Raw genomic sequence first — 23,763 nt, forward strand, 5'->3', positions numbered from 1 at the left:
TAATATCTGATTAAGAGAAAAAAGGACTGGGAAATTGGAATCTATACAGAATGAGGCTAAATGGCAGGTGTTTTACTCGATCCCTTTTTGTATTCTACATTGTATGTGACCAGATAAAAGAGAATTTACCAGATGCCACCCCTTGGTGCCTTTAGATGGGTCTCTGGTTTGCATGTGTATCCACTGTGTCAAAAAAAATAATGAGTAATAAATAAAGTGGATGGCTCTTAAAATAAGTCTATAGAACTGTAAAAATAGTCATTGAACTTGGAAGTGACTGGGTAAATATATTTGTAAACAAAAAAATTGAAGAGTTAATTTATAATGCTAGAGAAACAATCCAAACATTTTTCTCAGTGCTCAGACAACTCTTTCCTTGTTGATATAGTAAAATATAAATATAAGTGTGCTAGAGCTACAATCATAGGACTTAAACTGTTGGTGGTCTTTACTCACTTGTAATGGGGGTGCTGATTATACTGACTCTGACTGTGTAGGGTTATTGTCAGAATCACAATAGCTAATACATGTGAAATGAAATATGACCATAAGGGTTTTTTTTTTTTTGGAGGGATGGTAGTAAATGCTATTCAAATAGCAAGACACAATATAATTTGTAAGATAACCAAGATTTTATTGGACAGGAAACTGGGAAGCTTCCTTAAGCTATCAAGGGAGGGATGGGATATGGAGTTCTGGTGGTGGGAACTGTGTGGGGAGGAGGGTGAGATACGGAGTTCTGGTGGTGGGAATTTGTGGAGTTGTACCCCTCTTATCCTATGGTTTTGTCAGTGTTTCCTTTTTAAAAGTAAAAAAAAACCTAAGTAGACAATGCAAAGATCATAAAAAGGAAGAACTAAGAAGAATTATGAGTAATTAGAAACAAATGATAATGAAATGGCAAATATGGAAATATTAGTAACTACTATAGGTTATATATATATGTTAGGTTAAAGAGAAGAAAGTTGATGAACATTTTTTCAAATCTCATGTGATACCTATCATGTGATAGGTAAAGGAGACCTAAGACAACCACAATCATCACAGGTATGAAGCAGATATGTATTTAAAAGATAAAACTAAATCCAACTGCACCTTACCATGCCTATTCATATTAAACAAGAAATCAAATAATAGAATGACAGTGGCAGCATGTTGGATGCTAGTGAAGAAGAAGGATGGAGAGGGCAGAGTCTGACAGTTTGGTTGTCAGAAGAGAAGTCTGTTTCACAGGATCCCATGACAGAGGATCAGCAACAAGGTTGGCAGCTGGTGGATATACAAGATGAGGTAGCAGGTAGCCCTATAGCAGTTGGCTTAACAGCTGGGCTGGCAGCAGCTGGACCCAAAGGTCTGGGGAAGGCACCCAACCAGGTGGCAGCAGGTGGGGTGGTAGCAGGTTCTGTGGCAGTACACAGGCGTACAGCAGGGCTGGCAGCAGCATTTAGGGCGACAGCAGGACTGGCAGCAGGGCTGGCTGCAGCAGGAAGGGCGACAGCAAGGCTGGCAGCAGGGCTGGCTGCAGCAGGAAGGGCGACAGCAAGGCTGGCAGCAGCTGGTCACACAGGTTGGTTTGCAGCAGGTGGTCCTGCAGCAGGTGGTCTGACAGCAAGTTGGGCGACAGCAAGACTGGCAGCAGCTGGACCCATAGCAGCTGGGCTGGCAGCAAGGGGAACAACAAGAATTGCACATGGTGTCAGGAGAAGAGGGTAAGTATTCAGAAGTGAGTTTCCCAGATGATTTTTTTTCTTGTACTGGGGATTTTATACAGTAGACCCCAAAGTTTTGACCAATAAGCAGGATTTTTCTTGTTTATAAACAACAGTCTCATAGGGAAATATCGGTGAGGAAGTTGTTCTATAAATGTCATAAATATTTAGAAAATATGCCTTTAATGTGTTTCTTAATTGGTAGTACTTTGTAGAAACATTTTTTCTTTCACATTCAAGTAAGGAAGTCATAGATAGCATCAGCGTTGTTTCTGCTTTGATCAATGTGTTGTCATATGATACAGTTCCTGATGGCATCATAAAGTCAGAATACATTTCCAGTTTTGTCTCCTTTTCTTTCTTTTCTTTTCTTTTCTTTTCTTTTCTTTTCTTTTCTTTTCTTTTCTTTTCTTTTCTTTTCTTTTTCTTTCCTCTTCTCTTCTTTTCTTCTTTCTTTCTTTCTTTCTTTCTTTCTTTTTTTGCCTCCAGGGTTATTGCTGGGGTTCAGTGCCTGCAGTACAAATCCACTGCTCCTGGAGGCCATTCCCCCCTCTTGCTGCCTTTGTTGTTTTGTTATTATTGTTGTTGTTTGATAGGACAGAAAGAAATTGAGAGATAAGGGGAAGACAGAGAAGGGGAGAGAAGAATAGACACCTGCAGACCTGCTTCATCACTTGTGAAGCTTCCCCCCCTGCAGGTGGGGAGCCGGGGGCTCAAACCAGGATCCCCAAACAGGTCCTTGCACTTTGCACCATGTGTGCTTAACCCACTGTGCTACTGCCAGGACCCCTCCAGTTCTGTTTCTTTGCTTGAAGTAGATGCATTGTGTCCCTTGGGGAGGACATTATGTTCACTGAATCTAAATCTGTTCACCCATTAATTAAAGAACCAAGGCGCTACAGATACCTGTTTAAGTTGCTACCTACTCCTCTGTGTATCACAACTTTATCAGAGACACTATAGGTTTTGTTTGTTTGTTTTTTTGGTTTTTAGTTAAATTGCCTTTTAAAATCTTACTCCAAATTGAAAAATTTTCCATCAGAATTACAGTAGTGCTACTGAGCCTTCCTTCCTCTCTTTCTCCTTTCTTTCTATCTTCCCTCTCTCCTCTCTCTTTCTTTTATTGGGGGCTAATGGTTTATAGTATAGCCTTTAACCCATTGGCATGACTGTCACTGTCCCTTGATTGGAGACACAACAGAATCCCAATGTCCCTTTATCCTGTTCAGGGAGGTTTTTACCAGTCTAGTCTATGTGACAAGAAGAACTCAAGCTCTCAATAGAAGCAGAAGCAGTACTAGGGACTAAGAAAGCACCAGCCAATTTACATCTTAGGTGACCAATTTTCCTGATTTGTCTAGAATAGGGAAGTTTTCCTGGACATGGAGCACATCTGGAGCAATTCTGAGAAATCCAGGAGTAGCTGGTGACTTTTGTGTCACCTGTTTTTACTCCAGAGTCAATGACTGTGGCACAGACTACACATTATTATATGTATCTCTTTCTTATCTCTGGTGTTGGTATCTTCTAATTCTGCTTTTAAAAACCCCTTCTGTTTCATTTGGTTTAAATCCCCCCTGCTTAACACTGCATTCTATTTACATAACCACTGTATTCTATTTACATAACCACTGCCGTCTATTTACATAAATCACTTTTACATTTACATAAAGCACCATCTTCCCTCCAGGGCATTGGTGGTTTAGTGGTAGAATTCTCACCTACTCCACCACCTCTCCTTGTCACACCCTGATCCTCTCCTTGTCACACCCTGATTTTTACCAGTCACTATTCTCTCCACCCTCTCTGCGTCACATCCTGTTCATACCCTACTTGGGAAGTATATATAAAGACAACATTGTTCATTTTAGTTAGTTGTTAGTTTAGCTTAGCTTGGTATAGATTGTGCTGCGTCCTGCATGAATAAAGAGATACTGCATACAGCTCAACCATGAGTCCCTGGTCGTCTGTCTCCCGTCAATGAAGCTCAGCCCGGCATCTGGGATATAATATATTTATTTTATTTTTAAAGAATGTAAATTGATAATTTATTTTTAAGTTATCAGACAAGCAGCAGTTGAAGGAACCAATAATGACTAATCCTGCTCTGCAAGAAGTTCTAAAAGGGCTTCTATAAACAATAGCAACATCATCAAAACATGCCACATATCAGAACGCTCAAGATAAGTTTAGAATAATAGCACTGAAATTTCTTAAATCCATAATATCAACAAATGTCAATGGCCTGCATTCTCCCATTAAAAGGCATAGAGTAGGAAGATGAATCAGAAAATACAATATGTTGTCTGCGGGAATCTCACCTAACTCAACAGGACAAACATAGACTTCAAGTGAAAGTATAAAAAACTATCATACAAGCTAATGACCACAAAAAAAGGGCAGGAGCAGCTATCTTCATGTCTGACACAATCTACTTTAAAATAAATAAAGTAATAAAAGATAGGGATGGACATTACATAATGCTTAGAGGATCAGACAACCAAGAGGACTTAACAATTATTAACATTTATGCACTCAGTGAGGGGCCCATCAAAATATGTCAATTATCTTCTGAAAGAACTATGAAAATACATTAATAGCAACACATTAGTAGTTGGAGACTTAAACACTCACCCCTTCAAATATACAGATCATCTAGGAAGAGAGTTAATAAAGAAATAAGAGGATTAAATGAAGAGATTGATAAGTTAGACTATTGGACATTTTAAGAGTCCTTCAGCCCAAGAAACCAGAATACACATTCTTTTCTGGTCCACATGGAGCATTCTCAAGGATAAACCATACATTAGGTCACAGAAACAGTGTAAGCAAACTCAAGAGTATTGGAATCATCTCAAGAATCTCAGACGATAGTCCAATTAAAGTAACACTTAGCAACAAACAGAAAATTAGTAAGAGTCTCAAAATATGGAAGCTCAATAGCCCACTGCTTAAGGACTACTGGGTCAGAATAAATTAAGAAATAAATTAATATATTCCTAGAATCAAATTAAAATGAAGACAGAGGGTGGGGGCGTACAGCATAATGATTATGCATAGAGAATTTCATGCCTGAGGCTCTCAAATCCCAGGTTCAATGCCCCACACCACCATAAGCCAGAGCTGAGCTGTGCCCTGGTTAAAAAAAAAAAAGAAGAAGAAGACAGAGCTATCAAAATATTTGGGACACAGCTAAGGTAGTAAGTACTAAGAGGGCAATCCATAACCATACAGGCAAACAAACAGACAACTCCACCAATGTGTCCTGGAGCTCCGATTCCCCAGAATCCCACCCCACTAGGGAAAGAGAGAGACAGGCTGGGAGTATGGATAGACCTGTCAATGTCCATGTTCAGCAGGGAAGCAATTACAGAAGCCAGACCTTCCACCTTCTGCAACCCACAATGATTTTAGGTCCATACCTCCAGAGGGTTAAAGATTAGGAAAGCTATCAGGGGAGGGGATAGGATACAGAGTTCTGGTGGTGGGAATTATATGGAGTTGTACCCTTTTTATCCTATGGTTTAGTCAATGTTTCCTTTTTATAAATAAATTTAAAAAAAGAATAGAAAAGCTATCAAGGGAGGAGATGGGATAAGAAGTTCTGGTGGTGGGAACTGTGTGGAGTTGTACCCTCTTATACTATGGTTTTTGTCAGTGTTTCCTTTTTATAAATAAAAAAGGAAAAAAAAACTAAAACAAAAATAAACCAGTGGGACTACATCTAATTAAAAAGCCTCTGTACAATAAAAGATCACAACACCCAAATGAAGAGACCCCCTCACAGAATAGATCTTTATATGTCATATATCAGACAAGAGGCTAATAACCAAAATATATGAAGAGCTTACCAAACTCAGCAACAAGAAAACCCCATCCAAAAATTCTCCAAGCCATTGATTGTCAGAGAAATGCAAATGAAGATAACAATAAGATACCACTTCACCCTGTGAGAATGTCATACATCAGAGAAAGTAGCAGCAACAAATGCTGGAGAGATTGTGGGGACAAAGGAACCCTCCTAACACTGATGGTGGGAATGTAAATTGGTCCAACCCAATGGAGAGCAGTCTGGAGAATTCTCAGAAGGCTAGAAGTGGATCTACCCTATGATTCTGCAATTCCCCTCCTGGGTATTTATATAAAGAATCAAACACCCACCCAGAAAGATCTGTATATACCTAGGTTCATAGCAACACAATTTGTAATAGCCAAAACCTGGAAGAAACCTCGGTGTCCAACAACAGATGAATAGGTTAGGAAGTTGTGGAATGGAATACAATTCAGCTTTTAAAAATGATGAGTTCACCTTCTTTACCTCATCTAAGATGGATGGAACTTGATGGAATCATGTTAAGTGAGAAAATCCAGAAAGAGAAGGATGAATATAGGATGATCTCGCTCATAGATGAAGTTGAAAAATAAGAACAGAAAAGGGAAACAGAAAGTGTAACTTGGACTGGTTTGGTATATTGCATCAAAGTAAAGGACTCTGGAGGGTGGGTGGGGAGCTTTCAGGTCCTGGCACATGATGGTGGTGGAAGACCTGGGCTGGATGTGAGACTGACAGATTTTACACATGTACCAACAACTGTAGTTACTATAAAACTTTAGTAACCCACAAAGAAAAAAACCTATTTTTGTATGTGATGAGAAATAAATGTACATGAAAAGTTATTTCATATGATTTTCCTTTCTCTATAATGCCAGCTTTCTTTTGATGATGTTCAAAACAAATTAGTGTTCTCAGTAAATTCACTTAGTAGAATTTTTATTTTGTCTCTTTGAAATATAGGCTATTTAGAAGAAATAAATAAAAAAAACAAGTCACAGGAAAGGGTTTGTGTAGCAAAGCACAAACCTTGTGATGTGTGAGGTAAAATAAAGAAAGAGACAGAGAGAGAGGGAGAAATATAGGGAAAGAGTGAAGACACCACAGCACTGAAACTTTCCCCAGTGAAGCAGAGGTTGGGCTCAAATCTGGGTTTACACATGACCAAGTAGGCACACTATCCAGGCGAGTTATCTTGATGAACAGTTTTAAATAGACTCTATCCATCTACCTAGATATCTATCTACCTTCTATCTATCTATCTATCTATCTATCTATCTATCTATCTATCTATCTATCTTCTATCTATTTATCTATCTATCTATCTGTCATCTATCTATCCATCTATCTATATATGTGTGTGCCTGTATAAAATTGTTGCTTATTTGTTGATTTAGAAAATCTATTGCAGTTCTTACTAGTCCTCAGTGCTTAGTCTCACAGCTACTGATATTTACATTTAGTTGTATATGTTCTTGGATAGGAATTAAAGATCCAGTCATAGATCTGGTCTGTCCTGAAACTGCTCCATTACATTCAGCAGGGAAAATCTGGGAAAAGTCACTCTTTAAAAGATATTTTTATTTATTTACTTTATTTTGGATCAAGACAGAGAAAAATTGAGAGGGGGGAGTGGAGAGGGAAAGAGAGATACCTGCATCACTGCTTCACCACTTGTGAAGTTCCCCCTTGCAGGTGGGGATTAGGAACTTGAACCTAGGACCTGGTGCATGGTAACATGTGGATTCTATGAATGAGCCACCACCCAGATCCCCAAAATCATTCTCGATAGACAGGTTTTTTAAAAAGTTTCTTTATTGGGGATTAATGTTTTACAGTTGACAGTAAATATAATAATTTGTACATGTATAGCATTTCCCAGTTTTCTACACAATACAACTCCCTCTGCCATCCTGGATGTTCCAAGACCCTAACTTTCCCCCCACTCCACCCCAGAGTCTTTTACTTTGGTACAATATACCAAATACCAATGCCAGTCCAAGTTCTGCTTAGTGTTTTCTCTTCTGATCTTGTTTTTCAACTTCTGGACAGGCAGTTTTTAATTACAGGTTTGATAATGCTTCTGGTAGTCAATATCAGCAACACTGAACAATAAAATAAAATACAAAATGGGGTTAAAGTGGCACAGACTTTATTAAGGATTATATCATCTGGTGGGGGTAGATAGCATAATGGTTATGCAAAGAGACTCTCATGCCTGAGGCTTCAAAGTCCCAGGTTCAGTCCTCCACACTACCTTAAGCCAGAGCTGATCAGTGCTTTGGTTAATATAAATAAAAAAACAAATAAATAAATAAATAAATAAGAATTATATCATTGAGTTTCCTTGCATGAAGGGGGACAAAGTTGTCATGAAAAGAAGAAAGCAGATACTATGAGTGCATTGCTAAAACATGATTATAAAGATTATTGTCTTGTTGAAGAAACCTATAAAAAGATTACAGAGATTTGACTTTTTAAATGATTTTTTAAAGTTTTTAAAAAATATTTTATTTACTTATTAATGAGAGGGATAGGAAGAGAGAGAGAAAGAACCGGAAACCACTCTGGTACATGTGTTGCTGGGGATTGAACTTAGAGCTCATAGCTTGAGAATCCAACACTTTGTCCAACACTTTATGCTCCACCTTCCAGACCACAGACTTTCTAAATGTTTAAAAGAGGGGGTGACCTTCACTTCAGAGTTATAGCAAAGACAAGCACTCAATAAAGAGGATGTGTGAAGCTGGCACTTGTTCTAAAAGACAGGAAAGAAAGGAGGGACACTCACTGCACTTCATGCTGATTCATTAACTTTTTGAAGAGGGAATTTTTGAAGAGTGATGGAAATCATGGCAAAGCATGCTGGTTATCAGCATAATCTAAGAAGTGAATCTGTCCCCCAAAGAGTAAGTCAGTTGATGGAGGTGCTGTGTGCAGAGGACATTTCCTTGGTGAGTTATCAGCAGCAGCTGGGCTGGCAGCAACTTGATCCAAAGGTCTGGGGAAGGCACCCAACCAGGCGGCAGCAGGTGGGGTGGTAGCAGGTTCTGTGGCAGTACACAGGTGTACAGCAGGGCTGGCAGCAGCAGTTAGGGCGACAGCAGGGCTGACAGCAGCTGGTCACACAGGTTGGTTTGCAGCAGGTGGTCCTGCAGCAGGTGGTCTGACAGCAAGTTGGGGAACAGCAAGGCTGGCAGCAGCTGGATCCACAACAGCTGGGCTGGCAGCAAGGGGAGCAACAAGAACGGCACATGCTGTCAGAGATGGTGGGTGGGTTCGGTTCAGAGATGAATTTCCAAGATGTTGATTTCTTCTATTTTGTGGCTTATATACTCTGCTCCCTCCTCCAAGTATAGACCAATAAGCAGAATTTTCCTTGTCTATGAACTACATATTCTATTGGAGGAATTTTAAATGAGTAACTTGTTGTTTAGATGTTATGAATCCTTAGGAAATAAGTATTTGACATGTTTCTTAATTGGGGGTAATTTATAGAAACTTTCTTCTTTCAGGCTAAAGGAAGTCAGCATCAGCTTTGGTCATAGTGTGGTCATGTGATGTGTTGTTCCTTTTGGTCTCATGAGGTCAGAATATATTTATCTTCACCTTTGTTTCTTTGGTTGTTCTAGAATTCATGATGTCTAAGGATGTGCATGATGCTATGTTTCAGTTAGGGACAGCATCTATGATGATTCCAAGGCTGTTTACCCACTAATGCAGGAAGCAGAATGCTGTGAACATGTCTCTGTAGTTACTTACCTAACTGTGCATCACAGCTTTATCAGAGACACTACACAAGATTTTTTTTCTTGGCATAGTCTCTTTCATGTAGAAGAAGAACTGATGTAGGTGAGTAGCAGCAGAAGACAGTATACTGAGACTAAGAAGACACTAGTTGATGAAATCCTGCTTTTCTCTAAGCAGGAATTTTGTAGGATGGGACTTCCAAGTGGTTCAATGGAAAAGTTCTGGCATGCTAGCCATAGTCCTAACCCTGTCATGAAATTGGTTAGTGATCTTCTGTTATTGAATCATATTTCTTCCTTCTATCTTTCTTCCTCCTCCTTCCTTACATTTCTCTCCCTGGTCTCTCCTCCTTCCTTCTAGACAAAGCTACCCACCACACTGAAGAAGGAAACACTAACTGGAGGTAATTATTTAATGTGCTTATCATATGCACTGGATTCAAATTCTAACTGTGCTACACTAAGAAAACACTCAACCAGTGATTTTTGACATTTGGTTCACAAAGAGTCAAGTTTATTGTCATGTAGGATAATTTTCATGTGTATTTTTATGTAACTTCTGTTATGTTTCCCTTCAGTTTAAACTTCAGTTGTCTACCTTTGTGTGTAAGTATCCCACTCCCCAAATGACTTCCTTAACCTCCTGTCAGCCTGTTCTGCCCATCCCAAATAAGCAATGCTCACTGGATTTTTTTTTCTTTTTTCAGAGTAACTTTTGGGAGAAGCCAAGCCACAACATTACTCTCCATCTCTAGTTCCAATTTCATTTTCTTTACAATTGGAGTATTTATACATACTTTGAAAGTTCTTCCAGAACTGAAGGTACTGCATGTGAAGTATTGAAAATATTTTAATTTTTTAAATTTTATTTGTTATTAAGAGTATGTTACACGATTGTAAGATTACAATGTATAGTTTCAAACTACAGCCACCACCGAAGTCCTTTATCCCCACCCTCCCAAAGATAACCACCACAGTGGTCATGCAAATTCAATGCCTCTTAGCCTCAGCATCAAGTCATATATTAATGAATCTTTGGGTAACATCATTAATTCAGGGCCAACCTTCCATCTAACATGACTCTCATGAAAAGCAGATTCATGTACTTTTCTTCTGTTTTACCTTCTCTTCATACAGCTGAAATCTGAATAAAATATTTCTTATTTGCCTCACAAAGCACAGGAGATTACATTCTCTTAGATGGTTTGGAGACCAGGAATTGTTCAAACTCAAATGTGGCCTTATCATGGCTTTCAATTCCAAAATTCTCCTTCCTTAATTTTCTTAATAACATTTTGGTCAGGAGGGCAAATTATAGATCATGTGTATTTTCCAGTGAAGTGCTTAATTTCTTTTTAATTCTGTTATTAGATAATCAGGACTGAGTCATCATAGAAGAATTTGTTTTACATGATACTTTTGATATTGTGGTTTACAGTAAGAAATAAATATTAGACTTTGTTCAAGATACTGACTCACAGTTTTCTCCAAAAACTTAAATTTTCTTTATAGACTCAGGAGGGTAAAATGTGTCTTTTATTACGCTATCAGAGTACTTTTTAGGAAGTACCCATGGGAAGGGCTAGTTGCTAGTGGAGTGTGATTAATACTAGCCACAGAACTCCTTGGAAGTGGCAAGGACTGGAGATGGAACAGTCAGTGAGTTAATTATTCTTATGTCTTCATCAAACCAAAAAAGCTGAAGCTTTAAGAGTTCACTGGGGGGGGTCCGGCGGTAGTGCAGCGGGTTAAGCGCACGTGACGCAAAGCCCAAGTACCGGTTAAGGATCCTGGTTAGAGCCCCCGGCTCCCCACCTGCAGGGGAGTCGCTTCACAGGCGGTGAAGCAGGTCTGCAGGTGTCTATCTTTCTCTCCCCCTCTCTGTCTTCCCTTTCTCTCTCCATTTCGCTCTGTCGTATCCAACAACAAATGACATCAACAACATCAATAATAACCACAACAAGGCTACAACAAAGGCAACAAAAAGGGGTGGGGGCTCCAGGAGCAGTGGATTCATGGTGCAGGCACTGAGCCCCAGCAATAAGCCTGGAGTAAAAAAAAAAAAAAAAAAAAAAAAAGTTCACTGGTTAGCATTTAGAGATATTGTGGGGGTTGATAGATAGCATAATGGCTATGCAGAGACTCTCACGCCTGAGGCTCTAAAGTACCAAGTTCAACCTCCGCACCCCAACCTAAGCCAGAGCTGAGTAGTGCTCTGGTAAAAAAAAAAAGTGGGGGTGGGTGGGTGCGTGATGGCTAGCACACCTGGAGTGTACACAGAAGCTTAGTATCTATCCCTTGAACATTGCTTTATCATCTCTTCCATTTGCTGCTTCTGAGTTATATCCTTTAAAATCAAGATATGGGGGAGTCAGTAACTCAGCTGGTTAACCGCACGTGGCACAAAGCGCAAGGACCAGCGCAAGGACCAGCGTAAGGATCCAGGGTTTGAGCCCCTGGCTCCCTACCTGCAAGGGAGTCACTTTACAAGTGGTGAAGCAGGTCTACAGGTGTCTTTCTCTAGCCTTCTCTGTCTTCCCCTCCTCTCTCCATTTCTCTCTAACAACGACGACATCAATAACTACAACAATAAAACAACAAGGTCAACAAAAAGGGAGTAAATAAATAAACTTTTTAAAAAAAAATCAAGATATGACCTAGTAAGTAAAACCAATTTATGACTAGATTTATTGTCAGTCAGTTTTCCAAGTAGCAATCTGGACTTGAGACTGGTGTTGAAGTGTCTGGGCATGTGCTTGTATGTGCATGATGCATGCATCTGTGTGTGTGTGTGTGTGTGTGTGTGTGTGTGTGTGTGTGTGTGTGTGTGTGTGTGTGTGGTGTGCCTGTGTGGGGTAATATAGTGGTACTGAGTCCTTAACCTGTCTGTGGGCTATAACTATATCTCAAAATAATCATGTCAGACTTGATCTGAATTGTAGGACACATCCAACTGATGTGAGAGAATTTGCTTGGTGTGAGGGAAAACTTCTATAGCATTGTGGGTGAGTGACAAGGAGACTCATAGGGAAGAAAGACACAGGCATCTATTTTTAGTTGAACTTCATTCTTGTGAAGATAAACTTATATTAAAAATATTGTAGCAACCATTAATTCCCCAATAAAGAAATTAAATATATATATTTTTTCAGCAAAAATTACTGACCTTATGACCACACATATATACATACATACACAAACACACACACTATGTAGATGAATTAATAAGGATAGGACCTGAGGCAAGAAAATGCTCCCTGAATTCACAAAACTAAAAGAAAGCTCTGAGGGGCCAGCTGGTGGCATACATGGTTGAGCACACATGTTACAATGTGCAAGGACTTGGGTTCAAGCCCCTGGTCCCCACCTTCAGAGGGAAAACTTTGCAAGTGGTGAAGCAGTGTTACAGTCTCACTCCCTCTCTATCACCTCCTTCCCTCTCAATTTCTGGCTGTCTTTATCCAATAAATAAATAAAGATAATAAAATATTGAAAGATATCTCAGTCTGTACAGAATAAGCAGCCACTATTTGTTTAGGTGTGAGACACTGATTTGAGAAGAAATTTGTAAACAGATGTTAACTTCATGCATAAGAGAATACCCCTTCCATTGTCAATCAAGAAACCTAAGAGGAATTTAACTAAAATATGCCTACTAGCTATCTACAAAATGGAGGACCCCTCAACTCTTCATCTGCACTATTCCAGCCCTTAGTTCCATGATTGGTCAACAATTTATTTGGCTTTGTATGTTAACTCTCTTGTCAACCACCATCTTGCAGATGCTAGCAGGATGCTGACCAGACTTCCCTGGATAGACAACCCCACCAATGTTTCCTGGAGCTCCACTTCCCCAGAGCCCTTCCCCACTAGGGAAAGAGAAAGACAGGCTGGGAGTATGGATTGACCTTCCAATGCCCATGTTCAGCAGGGAAGCAATTACAGAAGCCAGACCTTGCGCCTACTGCATCCCACATGACCTTGGTCCATACTCCCAGAGGTTTAAAGAATAGGAAAGCTATCAGGGGAAGGGATGGGATACAGAGTTCTGGTGGTGGGAACTGTCTGGAGTTGTACCCCTCTTATGCTATGGTTTTGCTAATGTTTCCTTTTTTTAAAAAAAGTTTTTATTTTATTTTTTTATTTTTTAAATATTTATTTTATTTATTTATTCCCTTTTGTTGCCCTTGTTGTTTTACTGTTGTAGTTGTTATTGTTGGATAGGACAGAGAGAAATGGAGAGAGGAGGGGAAGACAGAGAGGAGGAGAGAAAGACAGACACCTGCAGACCTGCTTCACCGCCTGTGAAGCGACTCCCCTGCAGGTGGGGAGCCGGGGTTCGAACCGGGATCCTTATGCCGGTCCTTGTGCTTTACGCCACCTGCGCTTAACCCGCTGCGCTACAGCCCGACTCCCCAATGTTTCCTTTTTATAAATAAAAAATTTAAAAAAAAAGATGTTGATGTTTGTTTTCAGGTTTTTTTTCTTTCTCCTTCTTAACTTGGTGTTTGAATGTAAATGGACATAAGCAAGAATAGAAGTCTATTATATTTTTTTATTTATACAAAGGAAACATTGACTAGAGCATAGGATAAGAAGGGGTATAATTCAACACAATTCCCACCATTAGAACTCTGAATCCTATCCTCTACCCTGATAGCTTTCCTATTCTTTAACTCTCTGGGAGTATGGATCCAAGATCATTGTGGGATGCAGAAAGTGGAAGGTCTGGCTTCTGTAATTGCTTCCCTGCTGAACATAGGCATTGACAGGTCAATTCACACTCCCAGCCTGTCTCTCTCTTTCCCTAGTGGGACAAGAAAGAAAGAAAGAAAGAAAGACCAGTAAATGACAGAAAAAAAGAGCTTGAGCACCTAGTAACCTATGGTAGAGAAAGGGCACTTTTTGTGGTAGGTTAAGTGTGCTTGCACATACTTTGAAGAGATGTGAAATTGTACCCTCATTATAACTTGTTATAACTGTGAAGCAGTATATCCTCAGTAGTACTAATTTTAAGAAGTAAAAATATATATTATGTTAAAAATATGTATCATAAGAGTTTGTCCATCGCAGCTCTATAACATCACAGTGCAAGGTTTTCTCATATGAAAAATTGAACTGAAAATGTATGGGTGGGGTGTCTCAGGCTGGATAGTACATTTGACTTTTAAAAAATATATATTTTTCATTTATTATTACCTTAATTTATTGGATACAGACAGCCAGAAATCAAGAGGGAGGTGATAGAGAGGGAGAGAGACAGAGAGACACCTGTAGCCCTGCTTCACCACTCAGAAAGCTTTCCCCCTGCAGGTAGGGACCGGGGGCTCTAACCCGGGTCTTTCTGCATTGTAATACATGCGCTCAACCAGGTGTGCCACCACCTGGCCCCCACATTTGACTTTATATATATCATTGGGCTGGGAATGCTGCACCAAAAACAAAATAAACACCACAATATAAGATAAGCATTGGTATAGTCTTTATTAAGATATATAGCTAAGATCCTCTACATGTAGAGACAAGGCAAAGTGATCATAAAAAGAAGAAAGCAGAATACAAGAAGCATCAATATCTTGAAAAAGAAACCATGACTATGAAGATTATTTAATAGTTGCAGAAGCCTATATAAAAGTTTTGAAGACTTGTTTTGCTAAGTTACTCAAGGGAATAATATAAAGATATCTAATTATGACTCAAAAAGAAACCATGAATCCATATCATGTATAAAGTTGTCACATGATGTGTAGAAACAACAAGAAGAAACCGAGGTAAGTACTCCTCACTCCATCAAAGTGGCTCACACAATTTTATATAAACAGAAGTGCATATAACACAAATATCTTGGTTTTCAGCAATGTTTGGAAGTAAAATTCTCTCCAGAAGGGCAGACCAGTGTCTGTTCTGATGGTGGCTATTTGGCAAACTGAACAACAGCAAGAAGACTGATTGCAGCTAGACTCATAACAAGGGCAGTAGCAAGTGGTCTAATAGCAGGATGGCTGGCAACAGCTGGTTATCAGCAGGGTTGTCAGCAGCTGGACTCACAACAACTGGGCTGGCAACAGGGTTGGCAGCAGCTGGTTATGCAAGTTGGTTTGCAGCAAGTGGTCCTGCAGCAGGTGGTTTGGCAGCAAGTTGGGGGACAACAAGGCTGGCAGCAGGGTTTACAGAAGCAGGCGGGCTGGCAGCAAGCTGTGGGACAACAAGGCTGGCAGCAGCTGGTTATGCAAGTTGGTTTACAGCAGGTTGTCCTGCAGCAGGTGGTTTGACAGCAAGGCTGGCAGGAGGGTTTACAGCAGCAGGAGGGCTGGCAACAGCTGGTTATACAAGTTGGTTTGCAGCAGGTGGTCCTGCAGCAGGTGGTTTGACAGCAAGGCTGGCAGGAGGGTTTACAGCAGCAGGAGGGCTGGCAACAGCTGGTTATGCAAGTTGGTTTGCAGCAGGTGGTCCTGCAGCAGGTGGTTTGGCAGCAAGTTGGGGAACAACAAGGCTGGCAGCAGGGTTTACAGCAGCAGGAAGGCTGGCAGCAAGGCTGGCAACAGCTGGTTATGCATGTTGGTTTGCAGCAGGTGGTCCTGCAGCAGGTGGTTTGGCAGCAAGTTGGGGGACAACAAGGCTGGCAGCAGGGTTTACAGCAGCAGGAAGGCTGGCAGCAAGGCTGGCAACAGCTGGTTATGCAAGTTGGTTTGCAACAAGTAGTCCTGCAGCAAGTGGTCTGACAGCACATTTGGGGACAGCAAGGTTGACAGCAGCTTGACCCACAGCAGTTGGGCCTGCAGCAGGTAGGCTGGCAACAAGGAGAACAGCACATGGTGTCAGAGTAGATGTGGTTAGAGGTGATCTATACAGAAATCTGATGCCTCCTTCTGTTTGGGGGCTTTTATATATACCCCTTTTCAAATTTTGACCAATAAGCAAGACTTCCTTGTTGTTGTTATATAGTTTTTGATAGTCATTGGGGAACTATAAAAGAGGAAGTTGTTCTCTAAATGTTATGAATCTTTAAAACATAAATGTTTGATCTGCTTCTTCAGAGTAGCTCAGAAAAACATTTCTCAAATTAAAGGAAGGAATCATTTGGCATTGTTCCTGCTCTGATTGCCATTTGATCCCACTGGCTATGACAAGGTTAAATCCATTCTTGGCTTAGTACATCAGCTATATATACAATGGGAAATTACCCAGGGAAAATACAGGACACTGAAATGCTCACATTGAGAAATTATATCCATGTCAAGTCCATGTTTGCTTACCCACTAGTATTTGAATCAAGATGCCTCAGGAGGTGGTGCAGTGAATAAAGAGTTGAACTCTCAAGCAAGAGGTCCAGAGCTCAATTCCCCACTATCATATGTTCCAGAGTGATACTCTGGTTCTCTCTTATAAATAAATAAATAGATAAATAAATAAATAAAATAAATCTTTAAAAAATGCCCCAGTCTAGTCAGGGAATCTTTGGATTCTCCCATAGATATGATAGGTCTAGACCTATAATAGATTTCTCTCCACCATCACTGGTCATTTCCATCAGGAAAGTCATCATAAACCATTCTGAGGTCCTCTCCAGGACCTTGCCCTCACTATAAAGTAGCAATGGTAGCGACTGCTCCACTTTATGAAGTGAGGCTGGGTCAACCTACACTGCAAATGAAGGAAGACTAGTTCTGAAATGAGCACAGCCTAGAATGTTCCCAGCTGTGACCATGGACTGTGAGCTCAGATTGACAGGGACTCAGAGGTTATACAGGCTTCTGTGCTAAATAAGAATATATATATATATATGGGTCGTGGGTCAGGTTGATGTGGCAAACAGTTAATTGCATTTATATATTTTCTTCAGGTTTGGGAACTGTATTCTGTTCTAATTCAGCTTTCTAGTTCTATTAAAAACTCTGAAACCAGATTCCCAGACAATATTTTTAGTCTACCTCCATGTTAGCCATCAAGTTCAAGCAAAAATTACTGAAGTCATAGGCCCCTAGGAACATTCCTAAAATAGACTTCCTTGCTTCTTCCTACCCAGAAGACCACAAATTTAATCATCTCTATTTCTACCTTTTGGTTCCTGCTTATTAAATATTTTGTCCTGCTTTATATCATACCTATCAGCCACCAAGCTGCAAATTCAATATGTACCTGAACTTCACCTCTCAGAGCCTGACCCCACTAAGGAAAGATAAAACAGGCAGGGATATAAATTTACCTGCCAAAGTCCATGTCCAGCAGAGAAGCAATACAGAAGCCCAAACCTCCACCTTTTGCATCCCCAAAAGAATTTTGATCCATAGTCTCAGAGGGAAGAAATATTAGGGGAAGACAACGAGAGGGATCTGAACTACAACTCCATCAGGACACAGAGAGAGAAAAGGAAAAAAAGAAAGCACATTTGGAAGTAGTAATAGGTGTAGTTGTGACCTAGAAAGGAAAATATGTTCTAGAGAGTATTATTTTTACCTATTCATAGAAATAATAGCCAACACATGTCTGTGTAATCTTGGAAAAACTACTGCAGTCTCCAGTCGAGGGAATGGAGACACAGAAATCTGGTGGTGGGAATGGTGTGGAATTATACTCCTGTCATAATTTTGTAAATCAATATTAAATCACTAAAAAGGTGCCTCAGACGTCTTTCTTTGTAATTACCTTCCATTTTGTACATCCCAATTTCTATCAAAGACCTTTGGGAAAGTATGTGTACCATAATCTCTTCTTTAAAAAAATATATATGTGGACAGAGGGTAGATAGCATAATGGTTATGCAAACAGACTCTCAAGCCTTTGAGGCTCCAAAGTCCCAGGTTCAATCCCCTGCACCACCATAAGCCAGAGCTGAACAGTGCTCTGGTTAAAAAATAAAAAATAAAATAAAAAATATATATGCATGTATATTATTGGATAGAGACAGAGAGAAATTGAGAGAGGAGGGAGGGAGGAAGGGAGAGAGACAGAGAGACAGAGAGACAGAGAGAGAGACCTGTAGCCCTGCTTCACCACTACCAATCCTGCAGGTGGGGACCAGGAGGCTTGAACCTGGGTCCTTGCATACCATAATAATCTCTTCTATATGACAAAGGAGAACCCAGGTAGATAGATAGATACTCCCTTCTTAATTGCATTAAAAAGTTGATATTATTATATAATCCTTTAATACACTGTGATTAGAAAAATACACTGTGGTAGCCATTTTTTTCTGCAGTGCTTATCTGTTTGGGAGCAGGGCAGTGAAGTGGAGGGCCAGCCAGCATTTATAATTTTGATTAAATTTCTTGAGTTTATGTTTTTTCTCTGTATACATTTTCATAAGCTTTTTCTTAGGGGGTTATTCAATGTATATAAAATAGAACTGCTGGCATAAAATTTCTGTAATATTTGGTTGAACTTTTATAATCTATGGTTGTGCTCTGTTATCACTTGTGGTATGTTTACAGAGCCTATTCTGAACTTTTCTTGAATAGTGATGCCATGGTTTTCTAATGTTATCGATCTTTTCATAGAACCATTTATGATCAAAATAAGTACAGAAATAGGAGAACTGTATCAAAAGACAGGAACCTAAAAATCCAATAATTAAAACCATTCACTGACAGATGAGAGTCCTTGTATAATATGCGGCTAGGTTGGAGGGTATGATGGCATAGCCTCAGAGCAGCCTAATGTTACTACTTAGGTTTATTTGCTGTTTGTGAGCTTTTCTGAGAGTGCATTCATTATTTACTGCCTGCAGTTACATTGATCACTGATCTTTCATATGTCTCTGTTTTATTTTAATTAAATAACTTTTTTATAAGACTATGTTTTAGGGGTACAATTTCATACCTCTTCATGATGTGAGTTACCATTTCATAACCATCACCAAAGTACTTATTATCCTATCACCAAGTCTGTTGAGCCCCTACCACTTCCTTTGGTGAGGTCAGCCCTATGATCAGAGCCTTAGGCTTGTTTTCATTTGATTTTGCTAACTTGTTTTGTATTTTTGTATTATATATGAGATCATCTGAATCTGCCCTTTTTCTTCTTCTGAATTATTTCACTTTGCATCTTCTTCTTCTAGCATTTGCCCTTCTTCCGTAGCCAGTCAACAGCGTCAGGTTGAGCCTGATGTAAAGTTTCGAGACCTCCTTTGAATCTGGAGAGGTGGCAGTCGTTGACTATGTGGGTCATAGTCTGTCTGTAGCCGCAGGGGCAGTTCGGGTCGTCTCTGGCTCCCCAGGGATGGAACATAGCAGCGCACCGGCCATGGCCTGTTCGATAGCGATTGAGGACTTTGCATGATCCCCTGCAGTTCCATCCATGTTGTGGCAGAGGGTGAGCTTCCATTTTTCCAGTTTGTATCCAGTTGTCCTCCATTATAGATATAACTGGCAATACTGTGTATTTCTGGGACTTAAGAATCTGACTGTTGAATATTTTGTCATTCACTAACATGAATGTTAGAACAATTTTCCTAATATATTCAATTCTTTTTCTTAGTTGATTTCTTTCACATTTTTATTTTCCTTCTGTTTATTTTATACTACTTACATTTGTGTGTGGGAGGTAGGTACAGGGCTCTGGGAAGATTTTTTTTTAATTCTTTTAAAACTTTAGATATATAGAGTCAGATAGAGATAGATAGAGTTGAAGAGACATCATAGCACTGTCCCTCCACTTGGTAAGTTTCCCTCATGGTTTTCCCATATGGTGTCAGGGCTTGAACATAGGTCTTAGCACATAGCACAATGTATAACCTATTCCTAGTCTCTATAAAATTTTTGTTTGTTTCAATTGAAATGGAGAGAATAGAGAGAGAGGAGAGAGAGGAGAGAGAGGAGAGAGAGGAGAGAGAGAGGAGAGAGAGAGAACCAGAACACTACTCAGGTACACACAACATCTGGGATTGAACAGTAAGTCTTGCTGTCTACTACTTTCCTATAAAGTAGACCCTTGTTAGTCTGTAAGGTTTTTTTTTAAAGTTTATGATTACTATTTTTTATTATTGAATAGAAATAGAGAGGTGGGAGACATAGAGAGACACCTGCAGCTCTGCTTCACCACTCACGAAGCTTTCCCACTGCAGGTGGGGACTAGGGGCTTGAATCTGGGTCCTTGCGCACTGTAGTGTGTGTGCTAAACCAGGTGTGCCACTGCCTGGCCCCTAGTCTGTAAGTTCTTCCCTTGTATTTTTCCTTTACTCAAAAGCAAATCATTAGGACAAGTGTTTTTATTATTGATTTAGTGTGCATGAGAGAGAGGATAAGGTAAGAGAGATTAGAGTATAACTCCACCATTAAAATTTTAATTTATAAAATGAATATATTGATAAGACCATAAGATAAGATGGGTATAATTCCACAATTCTCACCACCAGAACTCTGTATCCCATCTGCCCTACCTTGATAGTGCTCCTATTCTTTATCCCTCTGGGAGCATGGATCCAGGGTCATTATGGGGTGCAGAAGGCAAAAGTCTGGTTTCTGTAATTGATTCCCTACTGAACATGGGTATTAGCAGGTCTATCCATACTCCCAGCCACCCCTCCCTCCCCAGTTGGGCAGGACTCTGGGGAAGCAGGATTCTAGGAGACATTGGTGGGTTCGTTTACCCAGGGAAGTCAGGTTGACATCATGGTAGCATTTGGAACCTGGTGGCTGAAAAAGAATTAAGATAGAAAGCATTTTTATGTGGCACCAGGGATACTCAAGACCTCACACAAGCATGGATGAGCTCGCTGGTCCACAGTTTATCCTTTTCTTTTCCAGAGGATTATACATTCTTCTTTGTTTCTACTTAGTAAATCTAACACAGGGCAGAGTTTTGGACATTTTGCTTATTTCTGTATCTGCTTCATGAACACTGTGACTGAAGCATAGTGGTCCACAGGACAGTTACTGAAGGAAAAGGGCCAATTCATTCTACAGACTGTAGACTTCATATTTCTCAGTGTTTGTCCCCAGTTGTCAATTGTCAGTGATCAGATAAGTATGATAAAATCAAGTTATTCACGTCCAGGTATAAAACTTTGTTGCCTCTTTCATCTCTTCAGGTGCATCACAAATAGAAGCATTCACTAAAGACAGGTTTGTTCTTGGAAAACAATCAAGTTGTTCACAAGCTGTGGAGTTGTGTGAGTTGGGGCATGTTCCACATGGTCTTGGAGCTCTATTCATTTGACTCTTACAAACGTGTGCTAAAGTCTTCCTTACAGGCTTTGAGAGGGAGATACTGCATATAAAGCATTGAATAACCTCTTCTAAGTGCTAGATACACATTAGTAATCATTTCAAGTACTCCTCTTCCACAATGTGCTAAGAATGCTTGTAACATGGTTAGATTGTTTGGCAGGGCCTTCAGAGAACCAAGCTGTAAGGCTGACAAATCTCATCTCTGTCAGCCTGACCAAGTGGACACTGGGTCCTAACTCCCCCTTCCTTTTTTTTCTCATTTTAGTAACATACCACAAAAAGCCAGATGCTTGTGTGTTCTCTCTTGTGTTGTTTCTCACTGGAATACTCACATCCCCTATTTTGCCGGCACCTTTATATCTGCCCTGGATACAGTAGCTATACAGTTCCTTCTCATTTCCTGTCCTTCATTTCCTTCATCTTTGCATAAAAAAGTTCTGAGCATGTGAAAGTATCCTAAAGTATCTGCTAAAACAACCAGATACAGAGTGCAGATCTGCAGTTCTGGGTTATTCCTACCTGAGTCTGGTATGACTTCATGTATCCCTGAGGTAAAATAAGACATTAGCTGTCGCGTCCACCCTTGCCTGCAAGGATCACGCAACGCCGAGTTCTTCTTCAAGCAGTTTATTCGGGAACCTTGAACAGCAAAAAGCCCCGCTATAACCTAACCTCCAACTTATATACTCATGGGTCAGCCAATCCCAAGGGCACACGTGGCAGCTGCTCATAGGCACACAATCGCGGAAGCAAGCGCGCTCTCAGTCTCAGACCATTTATGGAGTTGTTTACTTCTCCCTGTGGTCTGGAGGATAGAGGAGGCTGGCGCCATCTTGGGGCACGGCACATGGCTCTCCACAGTTACCCCTTTTTGTTTTAACAACGCAGCAGGTGAGTGTAGAGGTCCAATCCCAGAAAGGAGGGGATACTGTCATAGTCCTCGCCTAAGCAATCAAGCTTCGCCAGTGCTAGACCCATCCCGTGCCGTTTTGTTCTGGGGCAAGAGATAAGGAAATTATGGGGTTAGGGAGCGGCACAACCTGCATGCATTGGACGTGCACTCCTTGAGACGGCATTACACCCTCAAGTGCAGTGCTTTGCCTCGCACCCTGAGCGTTTCATATCAGGCTCTTAAGGCCGCCAGCCAAGCCTGGGGGGAGTGGCCATCCTCGATTGCTGTGAAGGCCTGTGCAATCAGCACGACTTCACGCCTTTGTGTGATCCTAATTTTGCAAATACACCACAGGCCCATCAGGGAGGCGAGAACCAAGAGCACAGTTAAGCGTCCCAAGCCCGCCCACTCTTTCAAACTGTCCATTGCTTGATTGATCCAGGAGGTCAACCCCGCCGCCATGGAAGCATCCACCCGCATTGAGTTGACTGCCACGATGGCGCTTCGCAGTTGTCGCATCAGGGTATCGAAACTCCCAGACCAGTTTCCTAAGAGCCCGGCATCATGCCGTATCGGCATCGGCCTTGGAAACACGGACAGGATTCCCCAGCGAGGCTCTGTCATCACCGGCATCACCACCGCAGTCATCAGGAGCATCTGGTGTATTCTTTGGTGGTGGGGCATCTTGGACCTTTCTCACCAGTCATTCAGGTACCCACACCAGATCTGGTTTGTCCTGTGGAAAAACACAAACAGAGCCTCGTGCCCATGTCAGCACGGAATCAGGCCCATGCCATGTGCCTGTTAATATGTCCTTCCATTTTACCATGCCTCTCTGTGGGCCATGGGGCATATGATGTCTTTTGGCCGCAGAGTGGCCATTAATATCCAAATTTAAAAAATTAAGTGTAAATAAGGCTAGGGATAGTCTTTCCTTAGGGGTGTGGCCGTGGCCTATTCCCCCTTTTTGTTTTAACAGACATTCCTTGAGGGTGCGATGAGCACGTTCCACAATGCCTTGACCCTGAGGATTATAGGGCAGGCCATGGGTTAAGCGGACTCCCATTTGCTGGCAGAAGGAGACAAAAGACCGAGCAGTGTAGGCAGGGCCATTGTCTGTTTTCAAAATTTGAGGCATACCCCATGCAGCCCATGCCTCTAGGCAATGGGTGATCACATTGCGAGCCTTTTTGCCACTCAATGGGGTGGCCATGATAACACCAGAGCAGGTGTCTACAGAGACATGTAGATACTTAAGCGTGCCAAATTCAGAAAAGTGCGTGACATCCATTTGCCATAGGACGCCAGGGCGTAAGCCCCGAGGGTTAATTCCAACGCTTGGTGGATGCTGGAAAGTCACACACTGAGGGCAACCCAGAACCACCTGACGAGCATCCGCACAGGGCAAATTAAA

At 40.9% G+C, this 23,763-nt stretch overlaps 2 protein-coding genes across 2 annotated transcripts; both read right to left on the reverse strand.

The window, feature by feature from the left end:
• Window positions 1-613: 613 nt before the first annotated feature.
• On the reverse strand, window positions 614-8,819 carry LOC103124762 (keratin-associated protein 9-8-like). Its single transcript, XM_060204886.1, has 3 exons — window positions 8,509-8,819; window positions 4,006-4,054; window positions 614-1,807 (listed from the first exon to the last, which is right to left on the reverse strand). The coding sequence occupies exons 1-3, from the start codon at window positions 8,795-8,797 to the stop codon at window positions 1,318-1,320; spliced, it is 828 nt and encodes a 275-aa protein (XP_060060869.1). The 5' UTR covers window positions 8,798-8,819; the 3' UTR covers window positions 614-1,317.
• A 5,931-nt stretch (window positions 8,820-14,750) lies between these two features.
• LOC132541933 (keratin-associated protein 9-1) lies at window positions 14,751-16,145 on the reverse strand. Its single transcript, XM_060203526.1, has one exon. It carries the CDS (start codon window positions 16,102-16,104, stop codon window positions 15,322-15,324), a length of 783 nt encoding a protein of 260 aa, XP_060059509.1. The 5' UTR covers window positions 16,105-16,145; the 3' UTR covers window positions 14,751-15,321.
• Between the last annotated feature and the right edge of the window lie 7,618 nt (window positions 16,146-23,763).

This window comes from Erinaceus europaeus, chromosome 12, assembly GCF_950295315.1.
Source record: "Erinaceus europaeus chromosome 12, mEriEur2.1, whole genome shotgun sequence".
In the NCBI taxonomy this organism is placed as follows: Eukaryota; Metazoa; Chordata; class Mammalia; order Eulipotyphla; family Erinaceidae; genus Erinaceus; species Erinaceus europaeus.

What these genes read in the sequence shown, in the direction of transcription:
- LOC103124762 (XM_060204886.1), bottom strand. Translation starts at nt 8,797, where the DNA reads ATGTGCCGTTCTTGTTGCTCCCCTTGCTGCCAGCCCAGCTGTTGTGGA. An exon ending in TTGCTGCCAGCCCAGCTGCT is followed by an intron (nt 4,055 to 8,508) that starts GCTGATAACTCA and finishes TTTCACTTGAAG; the next exon opens with TCTATGTTTGTCCTGTTGAG. An exon ending in ATTCCCGCAGACAACATATT is followed by an intron (nt 1,808 to 4,005) that starts GTATTTTCTGAT and finishes TTTATAAACAAG; the next exon opens with AAAAATCCTGCTTATTGGTC.
- LOC132541933 (XM_060203526.1), bottom strand. Translation starts at nt 16,104, where the DNA reads ATGTGCTGTTCTCCTTGTTGCCAGCCTACCTGCTGCAGGCCCAACTGC.